General features: G+C 41.6%; 2 protein-coding genes across 3 annotated transcripts in view; one reads left to right on the top strand and one right to left on the bottom strand.

Annotated features, from left to right (window-relative positions):
- Positions 1–18,599, top strand: part of ko (Stork-head domain-containing protein knockout) — a 71,055-nt gene that overhangs the window by 13,414 nt on the left and 39,042 nt on the right. The gene's annotated exons all lie outside the window — the stretch shown is intronic.
- Positions 1–18,599, bottom strand: part of LOC105671827 (dystrotelin-like) — a 77,473-nt gene that overhangs the window by 36,564 nt on the left and 22,310 nt on the right. The window contains exon 2 of the mRNA XM_012366307.2: positions 12,913–12,964. Coding sequence (XP_012221730.1) covers positions 12,913–12,964 — 52 coding nt within the window. The remainder of the gene's footprint in view (positions 1–12,912; positions 12,965–18,599) is intronic.

Raw genomic sequence — 18,599 nt, 5'->3', positions numbered from 1 at the left:
GTTACAAGGTTTATTCCTCGCGAAGTACGTATTAAAAGCGCATGTATTAGAATTCAGGAGGAAGAAAATAAACTGGAAAGATTGAGGAAAACGAGTAATATCGTTATTCAAAACAGTACTTAAATCTATTCTCCTGTCGCTCACTTCAAGATTTACGTCCAAACGAAAGCGACGCACATAATCAAAGCGATATTCATGTGGCACACGGTGCATCGTGACGCGCCGTTCTGGTTCCCACGTGGCGCTCTGTCATCGTCTTTTTGAATTTCGATACGAGTCTCACGTCGTAGGTCGAGAGATCCTACCCTCCCTCGCGCTAGCGGATGAGAGGACAACGATCTCTTTGTTGAGCATGAAAAAGGTTGAGCGATACCGTAAGCACGGGGTCAAAAGTCGCGTCAGTCCACCGAGCCAGTCTTACTTTTGATAGTGTACACACGATCGTCGTTTAAGATCTAGGTCACGATTCGTTTAATTGCACCGCGACGCGCCGATCGATCGATGCGATCGTGCGCGACGATCGCGAATTCGAATATCATAAAGTCACAAGTCCGCAATCCACGAACAATTGTTTTCTTTTTTTTTCTTTTTTCTTATTATGACGTAACGAGCGACCAGCTGTTGTGTTAACATTAATAAGACAGTCAATATTATTTATACATCGATATGTTAGGGGTATGCAAAAATTGCCATCGCTCATGTGTAGATAGATCGCTTTAAAAACAAACTTCTCTTTTATTACAGTATCCATCTTTTGCCTGAAAGATTGTAGATAATGTCGAAAAATATTTTGACTAAAAATATTGTGTCATTTATAATATAATACTAAAAAAAATTGCCTTGGAAGAAAGATGGAAACTTTTGTACATACCGCTAATATATATTAATAAAATACTCTCTGTGATATATAGCACGATATGTTATCATAATTGTGGCACCGAGTTAGACTTTTAAAAAAGAAGAAATAGAAGCTATAGATATCTCAACACTGTTCATTTACCGAGGGACAGCGACTCCGATTGTCGGTAGATTGTCTATCCCGTTAGTTGGGGATCGTGTGTATGTTTGTCACGAACGCTTTATAGCCAATTACTTAAATACTAATGACGTGCGAACGAACAAAATACTTTTACGACGAAAACGATTACGCATGCAGTCGTTTATTGCGTCACGTAAAGGATAACAAGACGTGGGGATACATAAGTGCATGGCACTGACTGTCGCCGCAGCTGTTCTGTGCCGCGTACGGCATTACACGTTGCTTCCACGGTCCGGTGATATTGCGACACGAATTGTTGAGATAGAAGTTAGTACGTGGAGGATAAGGAATAATTTTTGCCTTGCCGACGGCCGAAATCAAATGTTTGCCGCAGGCGAAGTGAGTCATCGCGGGATTATCTACGAAAATAATTGCAAGATTTATCTAATGGTGATCTAATAGTGATCTAATCATATGTGATCAAGCATATTTAAAAATGTATCGGTGCTCTCGAAAAATCACTATCAATATTGAAAAGATAAACAGCGTGACGTGCGATTTTATATTTAATATTCAAAATACCAACAGAGAAAACTTTGAGAATCAAGCGCGAGTGTCAAGGCGGAAAAGATATTGCAAATCAGTATAAAATAATAAAATTGATTATTCTATGTTGATTTGTAATTCGCGCTTGGTTCTTACAGCTTTTTCTCAGTTTTAAAAGATAAAGATTCTATTAATTATTTCAAAATTTAGATTAATATTATATCTATTAATTAAATCTAACTACACATAATGCGATTTCTAAATTAATAGAAAAATTTTAATTTAGATACTGCATCTACGAGATGCACATCTCGAATACACGATTGCGAGATTGCATTTCCTAATCTCAATGTTGCCTGATATCGTGACAGGATACAAGCGTGGCGAGGCATCCGCGTTTCGGAATCGAATCGTGTCACCGAATCGCGTCCGCGACTGGTCTGGAATTAAGTTCTATGCATTATGAGGAAGAGGGAAGGAATCTCGCATCTTGGCCGTATGCAAATCGCGTTTCATAACTCACTACCCGCTTGCCACTTTCCAGGATGAGCGTGTCAATTCGATCGTGTCAGATCGTGTTTACCGATTTTCATCCCGTAATTTTCCGGATATCTGTCAGGCAATCCTACGCCAAGACGATTATAAACGATAACGTGAAAGCACGATTCGCACGATGACGAGCGGATTCTGTGCCACTGGCATACAATAAAGGAACTATCAACATCGACCTTTTAGCGAATCGCGAGTCCGATCGATTTTCACGGTGGATCGACAATGAAGAAATCCGCATGCGATAATTATTATTGTTGCGACTAATTAGACCGGTGTAATCGTCATTTCTCGGCAAACATAGGTATTCGGATGAGTGAATCCGCTTGGTCGAAATTAAGTTCTCTCCTCATGCTTTATCGCGATCGTCCTATGATCATGATGGCGTAGAAGATGCCGTGGAAAATCGATTAAACGCCAAATTGATGCTCTACAGTATTCTACGGCGAGGACTAAATCCGAATGATCTTCGCACGAGAAATGTTATTTGCAAACTACGAAATTTCTAGATGTATCTATTCAGTCTCGAATGAAATATAACGAAGTAAAATATTATTGCAATAAAAAATCTATTTCGAGTATAAAATCTTCTGTGGAAAATTAATAATGAAGAAGCTCGTCGTATGTTTGCGCGTTATACTTTAGCGGAGCACCTGTTAATCGTTTGTCAACAAGACGCGCGCGTTTCTTAAGCAGTCAATCATAACTGCACGGTTTACGCTATGACACTTAAGTCGGGCAGGTGAAATTTTGCTTTTCACGCGGCGGCCGCGTTCGGGAGAAATTGGGCAAACGAGGTTGCCTCGATCATCGGCAGCTTCCCTCCGCGTAAATGAGATAATTTTTCTTTGTCACTACGACAATCTTGGCCAAATCGATTTTGAAGGAACATCCGAATATCTACCGTGGCTGCTGCTTGAAAGTGCCGCGCCAAACCAACACAAAAGTAGAAGGAACATTCAAAGAAGTTGGCATATCCTTCGCACATTTTTATAATGCTTTTTCAGCTTTAATGTTGCCGACGTTTATTTCGGTAGATCTAGGATCTATTCTTCTTGACCAGTTCTTTCGCGTATCCGACTCTATTTTAATGGCCGGTTCAGGTAGACGATTTGACGGTGATTTCCGCTGTTGCCAAGGTAAGTAGTCGGTGGATATCCATGACTATTTAAGGGACCGTGGTGGATCTCTCGCCGCCAATATGTGGTTTCGAACGAAGAGAATCTAGCCGGAGAGGAGTCGATCTTAGGCTACGTTAGGTTGGGTTAGCGCAGGGCGCGACCACCGACTCTCATGCCACCCAAGACTCTCCGTAGTCGGGTCGCCCCGTGTAGAACCTGAATCTCGAGGGTTCTCAACCGGCTCTCTCTCCTTACGAGACAGTTCTTATGGTGCATTTATAACGTATTCCCGCTCGTTCCCGACCGTCGATTATGCTCGTAAAAAAATGCAGAATATCCATCTCGCATTTATATTTTATGTGCGAAATGTTTGAACGAAAGATCGATACAGCTATATTTGTAAAATTCTCTTTCAACATAAAGTCGTGAAACTTACAAGTTATAAACTTAATTAATTTTCGCTGCGGACACTCTCATCTTTTTATTAACTTTTTCGTTTAATTGCGGATCGATTATTCTCGTTGCAAAATTGTAGTTAAGAAACTATTAACTGTTAATGATCAGAAAATCGAAATTTTGCAATATTTCGCAAGCTCTTGGCACGGGGGAATGTCTTCCCTCGCATATATTTTCGTCCGGCATCGCCATTCAAATTCGTCGAAATCCTTTTACGGACAGTCAACATACTTTACGTAACGCGTTACGCCACATACCCATTTTTGGTCAAGCTCCACCAATCGTCATTAATTAGTGTTGCACATTTTGGCGCATTGGTATTGAAAGTAAGCTCGAGAGTCAAGAATGGATGTAAAAATGGCCGGGTCGTCTAATTTCTATGAAGTATATGTCTCAATATCTTGATGATTATTACTATGAATTTTTATGAATCTAATAATCTATGTAAAATTTTCATCAATTTTTTAGAGAAAATATGAAATAGAAAGTCACAGTTTCATCGCTCCATGACTTGCATCTAAATTGCACTCGACTGTCACGCTCAAATTTAAAGAAAAGAATAATCGATATGAATAATATAATCGATTTCAATGATGCGTTTATAATCTTATGGTCAATTCGGTCGCATTTAGCGTTTGAAGTTTAAAATGACGGTCTTTCCTGGATCAAGACAGAATTTCGTGAGATTCGTTGAAGCTGCTATTTCGAAGAGTGGGGCGTGGCAAGAAGAGAGATGCAACCGGTGCAGTCGGTCGGCGGTGAGAATGGATCGACCGGCGTGTGAGAGTGGAGTTCGATTCCCTATTCATAAGCCGAGAGCTCGGATTTCGGTGGCGGCGAGAGAGAGCTCGTTGCAATCGAGCGACGTAGCACTTTTCCTGCTGTTGTTGCTGCTGATGCTTCGCATTTGACGTTTAGATTCCCTCTCCCGAACTGTTGTCAAGGCCAGAACTGGCCAACCGTGGCCTCGAAGGTCGCCGCTGAAGTGCGGTGAGAGGCGTCTAGAGAGGAACCTAATCGCGCGAGAGAAGAGCGCGCTATAATGGGTGAAACTTCCAGTTCCTGCGATAGTATCCTCGTAGTAGTTGTTCAGCAGGATTCCTGTCTATCAAGTCTATTATTCGACCGGTATTTGCCGGTCTTGCTTCCAGATATCTAAATATATTTCCGATTAATCAAACAATATTACGCAAATACGTATTAATCTTCAAATAACTTCAAATAAAACAGATTTAAATTTGCGATATTTTTATATATCGCTGAGAATTGAATAAAAAGAATTGTTTATATAAATTTACTTCTATTGTATTTTACATATCGCGTGCCAGCTATGCGTATCTATTTTTTACCTGTATTTCTACAGTCTTTAAATTTTAAATCATGTTTACACGATTTGGATTGATTAGGGAAGCAAAACTCATTTTAGAGAGAGAGAGAGAGCGACTTTCTCGCTCTTAGCTGCGAGTTAAAATATCTCGAAATAATTTGCGGAGAATTGCGAATTTTCGAGGTCGTCGTTGAAACGATTACTTCGCGCTGACAGCCGCGTGACTGAACAGATTAGACATAGATAGACGTGGCGAGCGTATATGGCCGTCCCCGTTGGCCTTATGGCGGCGCGAAGGTCTAAACTTTCTTGGTGAGTGCCTTTTATGTCCTCCTGGAAGCTGGTTAACTCGCCGCGGGGACTATTCGGAAGAGCCGCCCACGATTCGATCTAATTTCCGATAGATCGACTTTACAAAGGCGCAGAGGTGGAAGAAACAACGGCTACCGGCGAGTGCACGAGGACTTCTGCTTTCTTTCCTGCATTCATAGCGTTGCGTGTCCACCAAGATAGCTAGAAAGTAGTGGACCTCGCGAGAGGGATCTGTGTACGCGATGCGCACACTGAGAAGAACAACAATGACGCCGGCGTTGTTACAATGTCGGTCAACGGATGACTTTGACGACTGACGGTGACTCGTCTTGATCGAAGCTTTCCTTTTACCTTCGATGAATTTTCTAACACTGGGAAATTACTTCTATCGAAATTCAACCGGCACATTTAGGTCTTCATCTATCAGCTGTCTCGCCTGGGTCTATTAGATCTACATCTGCTTCTGAAAATTTCTTTCTATAATGGAGTGAAAGAATAGATACGCAATTTCAGTTGATTAAGAATAATTGGCACATACGATTGTAGCTGCTCTATCATACAGAAATAATAATTGATTATTAATATTATTATTGCATGTCAATTACTATCAAAATAGTGATATCAATTAAGTATTACCAATATTTTTTATATAGATTATAAAATTGTTTTTTTTAATGATTATGATTTGCTTCATAAATGCATAAATATAATATAAAAAAAAAAAACAGACGTGGATTTAACAGACATTAGACAGCGAGTTAATCGATTTTAGCTGAGAGCAGATATTGTTCCGCAATTGTTCGTGAAAAAGTCGCTTGGGATCACGATGTAGAATTAATAGAACGAATATCTGTACGAATTATCTGTATGTATCTCGCTGGAAGATTATACATGGATATTTGCAGAGGCCACTACTCTCACGTCAGTCTTCCTCTCTCGTGCCTCATCGCGATCGCCGCATCTCGCTCTTGCCCTCTTATGTACGGTAGAAACACACGCGGTGCACTTTCGCGCGGCTCTAATCTTGACGAGCTAAAAACATCAAATTTGCGCGATACGAAAGCGTCGGCGCGCACGCGGTCTGTGAAAACGGCCGCTGTTACTTTTACTTATAAATTTACATCGTTGCCGGGCGCTTTTGCAAATAATAACGGCGCGTGAGAGGAAACGCACGAAATCGGGGGCGCCCTCGCGCAAACGGCCGCGACGCAGACTCGCGGACGTCAAGCATTAAGTAGACTTCGTATTAAATGTTAAGCAGAGGAAAGTAACACGCGCTCCTGCCGGCACAAGGAGTACATATCCTTATCTCGATCGTATATCCGAAGACGATACGCGCAAGAGATAAGGCAGCTAATCGCCGTTTCACTATAATAAGTTGCGCGTATCAAAACGCTGTCTTCGAATTAAAGATCGACTTTCGTTTCTAGAAAATAAGCGGTGTGAGAAATCGGTACTCAAAGCACGGAAAGGGGTGATGTAATTATTATTATGCCACGAGACGATAAACCGCGCGATAAAGTTAATACCCGTAAGTGAAAATTTTGGAGCAATTAACTTCCATAACGGGCAATTTGCTTCTAAAATGCCTACATTTAGAACTGCAATTTTAACTTTACTTGAATTTCACTGGTGTTGTTATAGTTTTATTTGAGTGAAACAATCATGCGAATAAATTGCGAGTAAAAGTTTAAAAATATTTTCTTATATCGTAGAAAGATGTATTCGCGTATATCATTCGAGTGCGAAGATCGTGCTTCGACGCCATTCAACGTGAGATTTTTCACTGAAGAATGAGTCCGGGAATCATCATCCCCCGGAGTCACGGCACGAAAGCCATGAATTACTCTGCATAACGCTAGAGATCAAGCGGACCGACCTCCGCGAGGAGGAAACGGCCGTCGCTATCGCTTTCGGGGAACGGGATCACTCCCGTGCGAACGTATCGCGCGTAGAATCGATCATTCACGTTCGCGGCGGCGTGGCAGGTCAAACGTGCCGATCGATCGTGCCCGTAGACGATCGTAGCGTGCGCGTAGGACGACGTAGACGTTCGTTTCGTTTTATCGCGCACACGGTTTCACCCTTATAACTCGCCGCGCGGTCTGTAATCAAGGCAGCGCTACGGCGTTGTGATTTAAATCGAGATCCAAATCGAATTATCGTTGAAAGAGGAGGAACCCGATACTGGATCGGCGTGAGTTATACTATTCCAGCGTCAGAATTCGTTCGAAACGGATGATCCGCGATTTGCATGCCGTTCAATTCTTCCTAGCTATTGTTCTTTCGAGTGTCGTAACGTAATAGTCGAAAGAAAGGTCGTTGTCAGGTTTCCCAGAGCTATTTTTGCAATACCGTAAACGTGTGACTGTCGTTCCGATTTTACTCGTAACACTTATTTATATCGCGCATATACATTGTTGTTACGATACTGACGTAAAGAAAGCACTATCAATTGCACTTGAAAAAATATTCAGAAGATATCCGGTAACAGACGCAAATATCAAGACAACCGAGTAGAATTTCCCGATCGCAATTTCCGGCTATGTTTAACCGACGAAAAATAGCCTCCGCCGGAGTGAAGCGCTTGGCACGTGATAGACTCGTAATAACGGTAACAAGAATTGGCCGTTCTTCTTCTCTCGAGATATTAGCTTGACGCCGCGAGTCGAGACGAGGAAAAATCTTCTTTTCAGTTTACGAACAAACCACCAGAACGGTGGCAAAAAGCGCGCGATCTCACTCTCCCTCTCTCTCTCACTCTCCTTGTTGATGGATCCGATGCTTGATCCTGAATAGAGCCGACCATTCAATTATGTACAGCCGCCGTTTAACACGTCCGTTCAAAGAAACGGTAACGAGCTACTCCGCTCGGCTTTTTCTCGTCGCGCCGCAAGCGCCGCTTCCAGCGCGGCGCTACGACGATTTTTCTACGACGCGGTTTGACTTTTTGTCAATGCCGTGTCTTTGTAACCCGAGAGTTGCGTAGTACGGTACGCCGTACTCTCATCAGACTATCGAGCACTTTACGTTCGTACCGGAAATAGCTTCACCGGAGAGATATTTCTTTTCTATTAGACGATCTAATTGAGCCTTTGATTCACGAAATACGAGCAAAAAGGGAAAAGTGTACAGTTACGGTGTTAGGAAAAAACTTTTATTAAGAGCTATCTATCGCTTGTCTGTCTGATTGTTACAGTATTTCATTAATTTAATTAATAATACCCGTTGCCGCGAAATGAAAAAGATGCGGCTTTGAATGGACCATTATCCTGCCACCGCTTGCGCAATCGCTCGTACGCATCGACGACTATTCGAACACTCTGTACACGGCAGAGGCGGATCCAGAGTGCGCGGGATAGAAGAGTGAAAGAGAAAGAGGGGAAATCGCCTCGGTTGAAGCCGAGGAAAAATCCTAGGAAAGAGAAGTTCCTCTTTGAAGATAGCTGCCGCCTTCTGCGCGCACGTATACGTGTATCGTGTACGTACACGGATAGTTAGATGGGAGGACGAGGAAGAGGAGGACGCGTCTCGCCTTTGGGCATCGATCTCGCGAGTAGAAGGAACCGAGCTCTCCTTCCCTCTCTCGTACCTCTCCTCTCTCGCATCCTCGCGAGCATTATCCTACGATCGGCCACACCCGGACCCTCCAGCGAAAATCCGTCGTGGAATCGCACGCGCATACGTTCGTACATCTTCCTCCGGAATTCCCTTTCGGATTGGCGTTGCTCGGTCGGCGGAGTCTCTGCCCGATGGTCGTAGATGAACGCGGAGAGATTGTCGGCGGTAACCGCGGATTCTACGAATGCTATTGTTTGGAATCATCGCGACGCGACCACTAAAAATGATCGCGATATTATGTTTGAATTGGCAGCTTGCACAATTGGCAGGTGTTGGTTGGCCGAAAAGTCCTTTCGTCTTTTGAAGCAAACTAAAATTATTTAAGCATCTATTTTAAAACTATTTAAGCATCTATTTTAATTTAAAGCATCTATTTTAATTTAGCATCTATTTTAATTTTAAGCGTCTGTTTTAATTTAAACATTTTATTTTAAAACATCTATTTTAATTTTTATCTAACATAAGAAAGATAAAAAGACTTTTTGACCAACTCTCGCATTCATGTTTCTACGTAAACTGTAGAAGTTGTTAAACTATTTAATAGTTAGGTGAGATTAAAATTTTATTTCTCTAAAGAGCAATGAAAAAGGCTATCTTTAATTTAGGACGGAATAAAAAAATTACTGAATTAGACACAAGCGGAATTCTTTTTCAGTGTGAAACGTAACTTCCGGTGAAGTGCGTACACTATCGCACGTGTGTGGATCGCGGGAGTGGAAACTTTAACTGTCGGCTCGGGCGAACGCCTCGAGGAAACGTCAGTTCCACTCGGGCGGTCATAGTCGCTTTTAAGTTATGTAGGTACGGCGTCTTCCTAGCGCCTACAGCTGTCTTCGGCAGCAAGAGGGTTAAACGTCGTCGTACTTATCGTCCGGTGAAATATTTTCATCGATATATCGATCCCTGGGAGCATATGAAGGCTTCGGTGCCCCGCAACTCTCTAATTCAATAACGCGTATGTTAATCGCAAAATTATTTATAATTTAATTTCTATTTTTTATTATTTAATATTTATCAAAGTTATCTGTAGATTTAATTATATATCCTCGTTAATTTTAATATATGAAACAAAGTAAAATAGACAGCAAATATATATAAATTATAAATTATAATTGTATATAATTATAATTTCCATTATAATTACGTTTCTATGTAATCCGTCAATTAATCTATGCAATTTTTTCATAAAGATTTTCCTGATCAACAGCCACCATTTACGATTACGATCGACAAGGTGCGAAACCGCGTGTGATTATTTTTCACATTAATCCGCGTGTCAAAGGAAAACGTCTTCACTGTTAGCTCGTCGTCTCACACAGCTTCTCACGACATATTATCCTATGATCGACCACACCCGAAGCCTAGAGCGGTGTAATATTCATGCGCGCGTATCCCTTCTTCGAAATTCCCGTCTTTCAAGCCGGCTGCATCGTCTTTCCTGAGCCCTCACTACTTCCGGGAACATCTGCATTTTTCTAGCCAGTAAGTGCATCATCTATGTGCACGGATTTTTGCCGCGGATTTTATGACCGTTCTTCACGCGGCACGCTTTACGATCGTCTCCTCCCTCGTCCTTCCTACCTCGATATCACGCAATAATTACGAGCGCACATTAATTAAGCAATCCTACTAAAGCAACACGACTATTCGACTTACCGCCGCCGAATCATGTAAGGTGCATTATCGCCGACTAATTAATCGTTCAATTTACGAAGAAGTAATCGTTCTCTAATTATTCTCGCTATATGCGAGATGGTTAATCGCGTTGCCGCCTCTTGACAATCTATGCTATGCCTAACATTCAATCTTGCACTTTAATTAAGTAATTAATGAATTGAAGTATGTTTCAATTTGATAATTTTTTATGTAATTTTGTACACGCAAAATATTCCACAATATATATTGACAACCTTTTATTCTTCGTGAATACGAACTGTAACAAGTTAGATTAGCTGACTCGATTCGTGGAAGTTTCAGGGATTTACGTTGGACGACCAGGGGTGCTAATCGGAATAAGTACGGTGATGAGCAGTCGCCCTTAAAGAGGGTCCCTTAAAGAGGGTCCCTTTCTTTCTGCTCTCGCTTTCCGCCTTGTTCACCCCAGGGTTCTTTTCTTGTGTCTTTGAACAAGGCGTTTCAAGAGATTTATGAAAACCGTATACGTCCCTAGAGTTATTGGCAAATCTTGAACGAAGCCACGGTGCGAGGAATATTTACAGAGAAGAGCCGGGATTTTGGATTTACTTAGAATTAAAAGAGCATCGAAGTAAAGTATCGGTTTTCATATAACGAAGAAAATAAATCTTTTTATCTGTATATTTACACGGTGTGATATTAAAAGCGTACAAAATTATTCTCTCCAAAAACAGAAATTTTTTCATCGCGTTATCTATATTTTACCTAAAAGGCAAAAATGGTAGATTATGCTGGAAAATATTTTGACTAAGAATTGTATCACTTATAAAATATTATTAGAGAAAATTGCCTTAAAAACAATGAGCACATTTTTTTGTCCACTCTTAATAAATTATAAATTAAATTAGATAAGTACTTTTGCTAGAAATTCTTCATTTAGAAGCTTCGAACGTTATTATATTACATACATGTATATTGAAAGTTGTATGTTAATATTATTATTGAAATTTTATATAAGATGCTTGAGAAAAACGCATTGCGGTGCAAAATAATCCCATCGGCGAAAACCAGTATCAAACTATACATTAGAGATCGAGATCGCGAATTAGAAATTAGAATTCGATCGATCAAGTAATCTCAATTTCCTAGTCCACTTTGTAATAGGTCGAATTCCAATCTCCAATTGGCAATTTTCAATCTCCATTGCATAGTTCGACGCAAGCTGAATCCATATTATGAGTAATTTCTGCGATGTAAAGAACGAGCGTCGCTTCTGCGTGTCCACGATTATGTTACGGTAGACTAACGGCCGTGTAACCGGCGTAGCGTTACATCACGACAGATTGTGGTATCAAATTACAGAGACAATGTCACGATCATAACGATATTTAGCCAATAGTACGGTAAAATTGACACGAGGATGACTTGTCGGTTAGCTCAACAACGAGGCTCTCGATGACGGTTCTTACGCGCGTCAAGGGAAGCGCGGGGCCGTGCTGTTCCTCGCAAGAGAGAGAAGAAAAGGAAGAGTGATTTTAACCGAGAAACTCGCGTGTTCCGCGTTTATTTGCGGGCTCCTGCTAACCGCGTCGCGCGCTTAGAGAGTGAAGACCTAACGGAACGTGGAAAATTAATGGAATGGAACTTTTTTCCAGGCGACGCGGTGACCTGGGATACAATACGCGTGCGATTAATCACGCTTGTTTATCACGATGAACGATGCCGCGACGACATAGCGCGAAATTTACAGCTTGATCGATCGGCGCTTGATTGAACAAATAGCGTTTAATTTTCCGCACGCGAGTTTGTCGTTGTGAAATTTAGCATTAAGCATTTAACATCTCGCGAAACTTATCGCGCTTGTAAGATCGAGCATTCTAGTTCGATCGATGCAAAATAGGCTAATAAAGCACACAATTATACGTCGGAATTAATTAATGTATTGCATTAAATAGCGTAAAGTGCTCTTTGAGCATGTTTAAACGCAAGCGCATTTATAGAGCGCTTGCAAAATTCGCAAAAATGCCGTTTGATTGTTTAAATGATATTCGCACAGCGAAGTACGCAGCGATTTAATGAAGTAATCTGTTGAAAGTTTTGCGGGAGGATTAAACCAGTAAACATGCACGGTTGATTAACAAATACCGCATTTACGGCAGGAGATAAATGCCGCACTGTGAACATCGGGTACATTTCCAAGATTAATACCTCGTAAAAGCAACGGTACCCACTCGAGTGCCGCAGATTTATTTACTCAATTAAGCTCCTTGATTTAATTCATAAACGAACCAATAAATTGAGAGCGCCTGTGCATTCCTCGAGGATTAAAGAAATAAAATATTTATTATATAAGATATATCACTCACCAATCGGCGTTATCACCAGCGCAATTATCGTCACGGATCCGCTCGAGGGAATCTGTAAACAGAAAGAATAAATGTTTTGATAAATCATATGTGGCACTGCAATGCCGCACAGCGCATGCACAGTCCATCGGGTCGCGTTTTATTCAAACACCCGTGTTCTTGGCGGAAATCGAATAAGTCCGAAGCGAGGGTGTTCCGCGGGAGTTTTCAATATGTTACTCCAGTAAATCCTGTGCTGGAAACAATCCGCGATAAATCATTTTCTAACGGCAGCAAACAGTGTTTGCGCTATAACGGTAATTGGTCTAGTCGCCGCACGGTATCTCGAGCCTGGCAGCAGCGAGATATTAATGATCGCGCCGGACCGGCGCGTATAACAAAGACACACGCTGCTCGTTTTGCAACACCCGCTGAACGACGGATCGGTTTCCTCTTACTACTAACGCTTTCCTTTCCAAAAACGACCACGAAGGGATGCGGTTGGTATCGCGCGCGCTCTCCGCGCTAGAAAATAGAGCGATTCCAGAACTCGTTCAATTTACCTTTGATGCAATTAATGATTAACGTTGCACTTCCGAAGAATCTATTTTAAAATAATTCATATTTCTCACCGAACAATATTTTTGTGATAAAAAATAAATAGACCGAGATAAAAGTAGATAAAAAAATAATAATTTTCAAATATAATCAACTATAAATCGGAGCGGCAATTTTCCGTTTAAATAAATCTCCTTATTTGCGTATCATCGAGAGTAACGATGATATTTATTTACTTGTCGCTAAGAACTTCCGGCACTTCCGTTGGCTGTTTGCTATCTTTTATACAATCAACGTACACGCATTTACACATGTGCGACCGCAGTTAAATTGTTTTCCTCCTACGACCGTACTTTCCTCTCCTCGAGCGACCGCGGAAAAATGGACTTTCGACTCGATCTGTCGCTGTTCGATCGGTCTGACGGCAAATAATGAGAATAATGCTGCGTGTGTATCGTGCATTGATGCACGTTTCCCCGTGTCGGTGAGTGGTGTCAGCGTGAGTGGACATATGCTCGCACAACCTCGAGGTCGATGGAAAGTGAAAACGAGTGACTTCTGTTTCCATCGTCATACCGCACTGATCACGCATATGTTAACGAAATAGGGCAGTTTATTATATTTATTACGCATTACTGACCTCTGTCAGTTCGAGTACGACATACCGAGTACAACATAATAGAGAATTTCCTCACAAGGGAGATTTCGTCATCGATTTTCTTTTTGTAACGACGTAAACTTATAATCAAGTTATCTATTTTATTTCAATAATTTTATTTTTTCTAATTTCTCTCTCCTTTTCTCTTGATTGATTTTCATCAATTTTTTCACCAATTTGTCTTCTAATTAACTATTTTAATAATTTACTTTTCGATGGACCTCCGAAACTGACACTTTATAACGCAATGCGTTATATGTTCTGAGAATTCCGTGGCAATGTATGTGTACGGGACACTAGTGATCGATAATGATTCATGTCAATAATTAGCCATACATCGTAGGGTCATCATTACTTTCCTTTATAAGTAAGAAGAAAAGTTCCAAGACGATAAAGCATAATCACGGTCGCACGTACGATGCGCGATGCGCTTTTGCTGTTAATAATACACATATGCGTTCTTCGATGATCTTCGATTTCTTGAAAGGTCATGTCGATTTGTCTCCATAAAAGTCATTCTCGCAAAAATACATTCGTACTTTCTTCGTCGCAAAATATCTCTTACTGTAATGGCGACTAATGGTCGGTACGATTCGACTGTTCTCGCAGTTGTTTTTTACCGTTTCGGACTTCCGGTAGTTTCGCAAAATAATTGTTTTACGCCTTGAGGTATCAACTCGGGCCTATCAAGAATGCTTCTTCGGGAGATTCGATGGAAAGTAACGTTTTCGTGACACAACCACCTTCGGACGAATTATTAGGCGAAATTACAGTTTCATTCCGACTCTCGCTTTCTCTTATGTTTAAATTAATTAAGCCGCTTATTGCGATACACACGAGACGAATTATGAAACGATTAAATTAATTACTGATCCGTTATTAAACAAATATCTACTCTTACTTTTGCGGCACGTTGCCGCCTTTTACCTACGTTTAAAATAAAACTTTCATGGCGCATCTCTATGTTTATTTAACATATATATGTATTTTTTTAGCAACGCATCGACGCGCCCAATTTTGCGCTTGATGTAATATATGTGCAATGGCGTGATCGATACGTATTAAAACGGCAGGAAAGTGCGAAACTCGTATCGCTCGGAGATTACCGTTCGCGTGAAAGTCTCGAATTGATGTTTCGCAAGTACGGGACTGGCTATTCAACGAATTAAACGTCTTATCTATTACAACGGAGTGTTAACTGCTATCTTGAATTACATTACGACATGAATTATAGGTATTGCTGCTTTGCACGCGCGCAAATAGTGCGTGCTCGCGCATAAAATGGAATGCGTGTACACGCGATTCTTATGATCCAAAATGAGGAAGATTGCAGTAAAAGTATCTCCTGTTGTAGGTGAAATATATCAGTGAGAAAAATGTTAATCCTATATATACTTTTTATCATTATATTTGAATATTCATATCTGAATCATATTTTAAAATTTATGCAACATAAAAGAAACGAGAAAAGGGTTTTCCTTTATATTTATCTTAAGTGGAATAATACGTACAATATACAAGAGAGCCATAACTTTTATTTTCAGTATCGCAGTGTTTTCACGGCGATGCATTCGCGTCGCATTCTGCCGCGAATCCCATTAACGGATTACTATCACGATTCCGCCGGCGCGGCTATTATTCACCGGAATTCTTTCACCGCGGAAAATTACGCCATCCCCGCCAAGGACTCCGGCCGTCCTTACGTCCGGTAATTTATCCTGCCAGGTTGAACCACCTTCGTCGCGCGAACCGGTAGTCACACTCGAGTGCGGCTGACATCCTTTGGTCGTGCAACCGTATCCTTGTCTCCTCTCGCTCGCATTACATTTTTCTCGCTTTACGTTTCGTAGCTCGTTAACACGTTATGAAACTTGATTTTACACAGCGATATTTTCCACCTCGCGTAGAGAATCGCGCGCGTGAAAAAGTGTCGTTGCTCGGAATTGCTAGTAGCTCGAACGTTATTTATTAACCGGTAGCACCGCTCGAAAGCGCCTTTATTACGGCGGATAAACATACATTTAGAACTGGAAACGTTCCAGAGTGCACCGCCATTTCTCGAAGCAGGATGCTCTAGAACTGTCGCTTTTCCGGTTCAAGAGTAATAAAATATATTGTTGGCCATAAAACCGAATTTGAAGTTGATTTAACGAAGTGCTAACAGTATTACTCGATTTGTCGTACCTTTCGGAAAAAAATTTGTTTCTGCGTTAATAATAATAATAATAAAAATCCAAATGCATAAAATATTAATTAATTATAAACAAACCAGCTGAATAGCTTTTGCAGAAACCTATTTGTCTTTTCACATGCTTCCGAAAGATTGGAGAGAACATCAAAAGACAGCACGTTCCTAGAAAGTCTTTAGTAACGCACGTGTCGGCAATCGTAGAATAATACTGATAATTTCCGCGACTCGAATATCAAACGAAATTGTTCTCCCACGTGCTCCTTGTTTCGAAGCGCGTGCTTCCCTGGACGGACAATATTCGCGAGACATCGTTTGACTTCAATAGATCGATGTCGATATTCTCTCGGACTCGATCGGAGCGCCGGATGACTGGCTGGTCTCGGCACACCACACGCGTGAGGAGAAGCCTTTCTCCCGGTCGTTATTTCAATAATGTTCACGTACGACGCATTATCCGCTCACAATTGACATCCTTTAAGTCCGTGCCGTCCGCTCGGTGCGTCGCCCGACGTGTGTCCGCGCTTTACCGTTGTTTGTCATTACGAGCGATGCACCCCGCGGATATCCGTGGTAGCGCCCTCGCTACGTAACGCCCTCGGTGATCGTTCCTCCTTCCCCTTCCCATTCCGAGTCAATATCGTGCAAGCACACGCGAGGCTCTAGCTCGGCTTGTAAAACGCAAAGCCGCGGTAATGTATTCCGGGTGTTTCCCCGCGATCTTTCATGACGCACAGCGTGCATCCTTCGCGTTTTCCACGCCGCTGCGACGTCCCGGAGGTGGAGGCGTGAGAACCGGGTCTCCGGGATGCGTATCTTTGAATATTCTCTCAACGCTTGACCTCCTCAGCAGGCATCGCATAATATATGTCACGAGGGAGCTAGCCACTTTTCCTTGCAGTTATGTTTCTACGAACGTGAAATCACCAACGCGCGCGTCTAATGGACTTCGACGATGCAATTATTATAAATGAATTGTCAATGTTATTTTCTATCGTTAATTGTTGCCGGCGTATCGCAATGTTGCTACTTTTATGAATGTTGTTAATTATTTTTCTTTATACGCCTATGTCGATCTCACGATCGAATTACAAAACAGACATGTGTTTCAATGACCGCTCGGTACGCAATAATCCAGCGCATATAATGCTAATGCAACAACTTTCCTGATAGAACTCCCTACGTAATGCTCATTAAACCCAGAATCCGGAGGACACAATTATGCGATTCTTAAATGGAAACCTGGCGTGTGTGGTAATTTCGCGTCTTGAGTTTCTTGACATATCCTATTACGCTGAGCTATGTCGGCCGCGCGAAGCGAGAGTCACGCAACTTTTTTCTTCCAGAATCATTGAAAGGTGGGTCGATGGCTCGATGAATTGAACCTTTCATTAGATATTTGTGAGCCAGTCTTTCGTATCGACGATAGCTCGCTTCCGTTCCCGTTCGTTCCGCAACAAATATTCTCCGACAAATGTGAGTTTTTTTGGCGGCACACCAAAAATCTAATTAGGAAGAATCTCACTGATTAAAAATCGTTATAAAAAGGAAGACGTTAATGATCAGTCTTTACGACGAAGATGATGCCTGATCGGGGACTTTCTATTTACGTTCTCGTCGTCGATATGAGAATTTATCAATTTATACTCCGAGACTTCCAGCGAGTCGATGTAGTCATTGATAACCTGCTCGTCTTGCTTAAGATCTCAATGGCCATCATCAGCGGGATCAACGGCGTGGACAGAGATTTGTCTTTATTTGGGCTTCCATTAGGCCGAGACGTTGTTTGATCGTTCCCGTTACACGTTTTACGAGAATGGTCCGCGCGAGAAGTACTTTCTAGACACTCCACACTCCGGGGTATACGCGGCCGGTCTTCGCCGCCGAGGTCGACGATACATCAAAGGATCGTACAACGAGCGCGTATGCGGTGTCACGCGAAGAATGAATTTGCTCATCGGATATGAAAGTTTGTTTTCTTAACAACCCCCCACGGTTTGGCGCGTACTGTTCGAGTTGCGCGCGTATTCGTAACAAAAAAAGAAGGGAGGTAAAAAATTTTGGAGAAAGACGAGAGAGATTTATCGGTGGGATTTTGCGGTTCGACAAATTGTCGGACAAGTTGTCTAGTAGGAAATTAATGACGCGGCTATTTATAAGAAAGAGCTGGATAATAAGAGCTGGATAATAAAGCGGAACTTGTTTCGATAGATATATATATATATATATATAAGGCGTTTTGTAGAAAAAAATGTAAGGCGATATCTAATGGAAAGAGGCTCTAAAAATAGGCGAGCATTCCGA

The sequence above is a fragment of the Linepithema humile genome, chromosome 6 (genome assembly GCF_040581485.1).
Source record: "Linepithema humile isolate Giens D197 chromosome 6, Lhum_UNIL_v1.0, whole genome shotgun sequence".
NCBI classification, from domain to species: domain Eukaryota; kingdom Metazoa; phylum Arthropoda; class Insecta; order Hymenoptera; family Formicidae; genus Linepithema; species Linepithema humile.
This window is presented reverse-complemented; position numbering and strand designations above follow the sequence as displayed.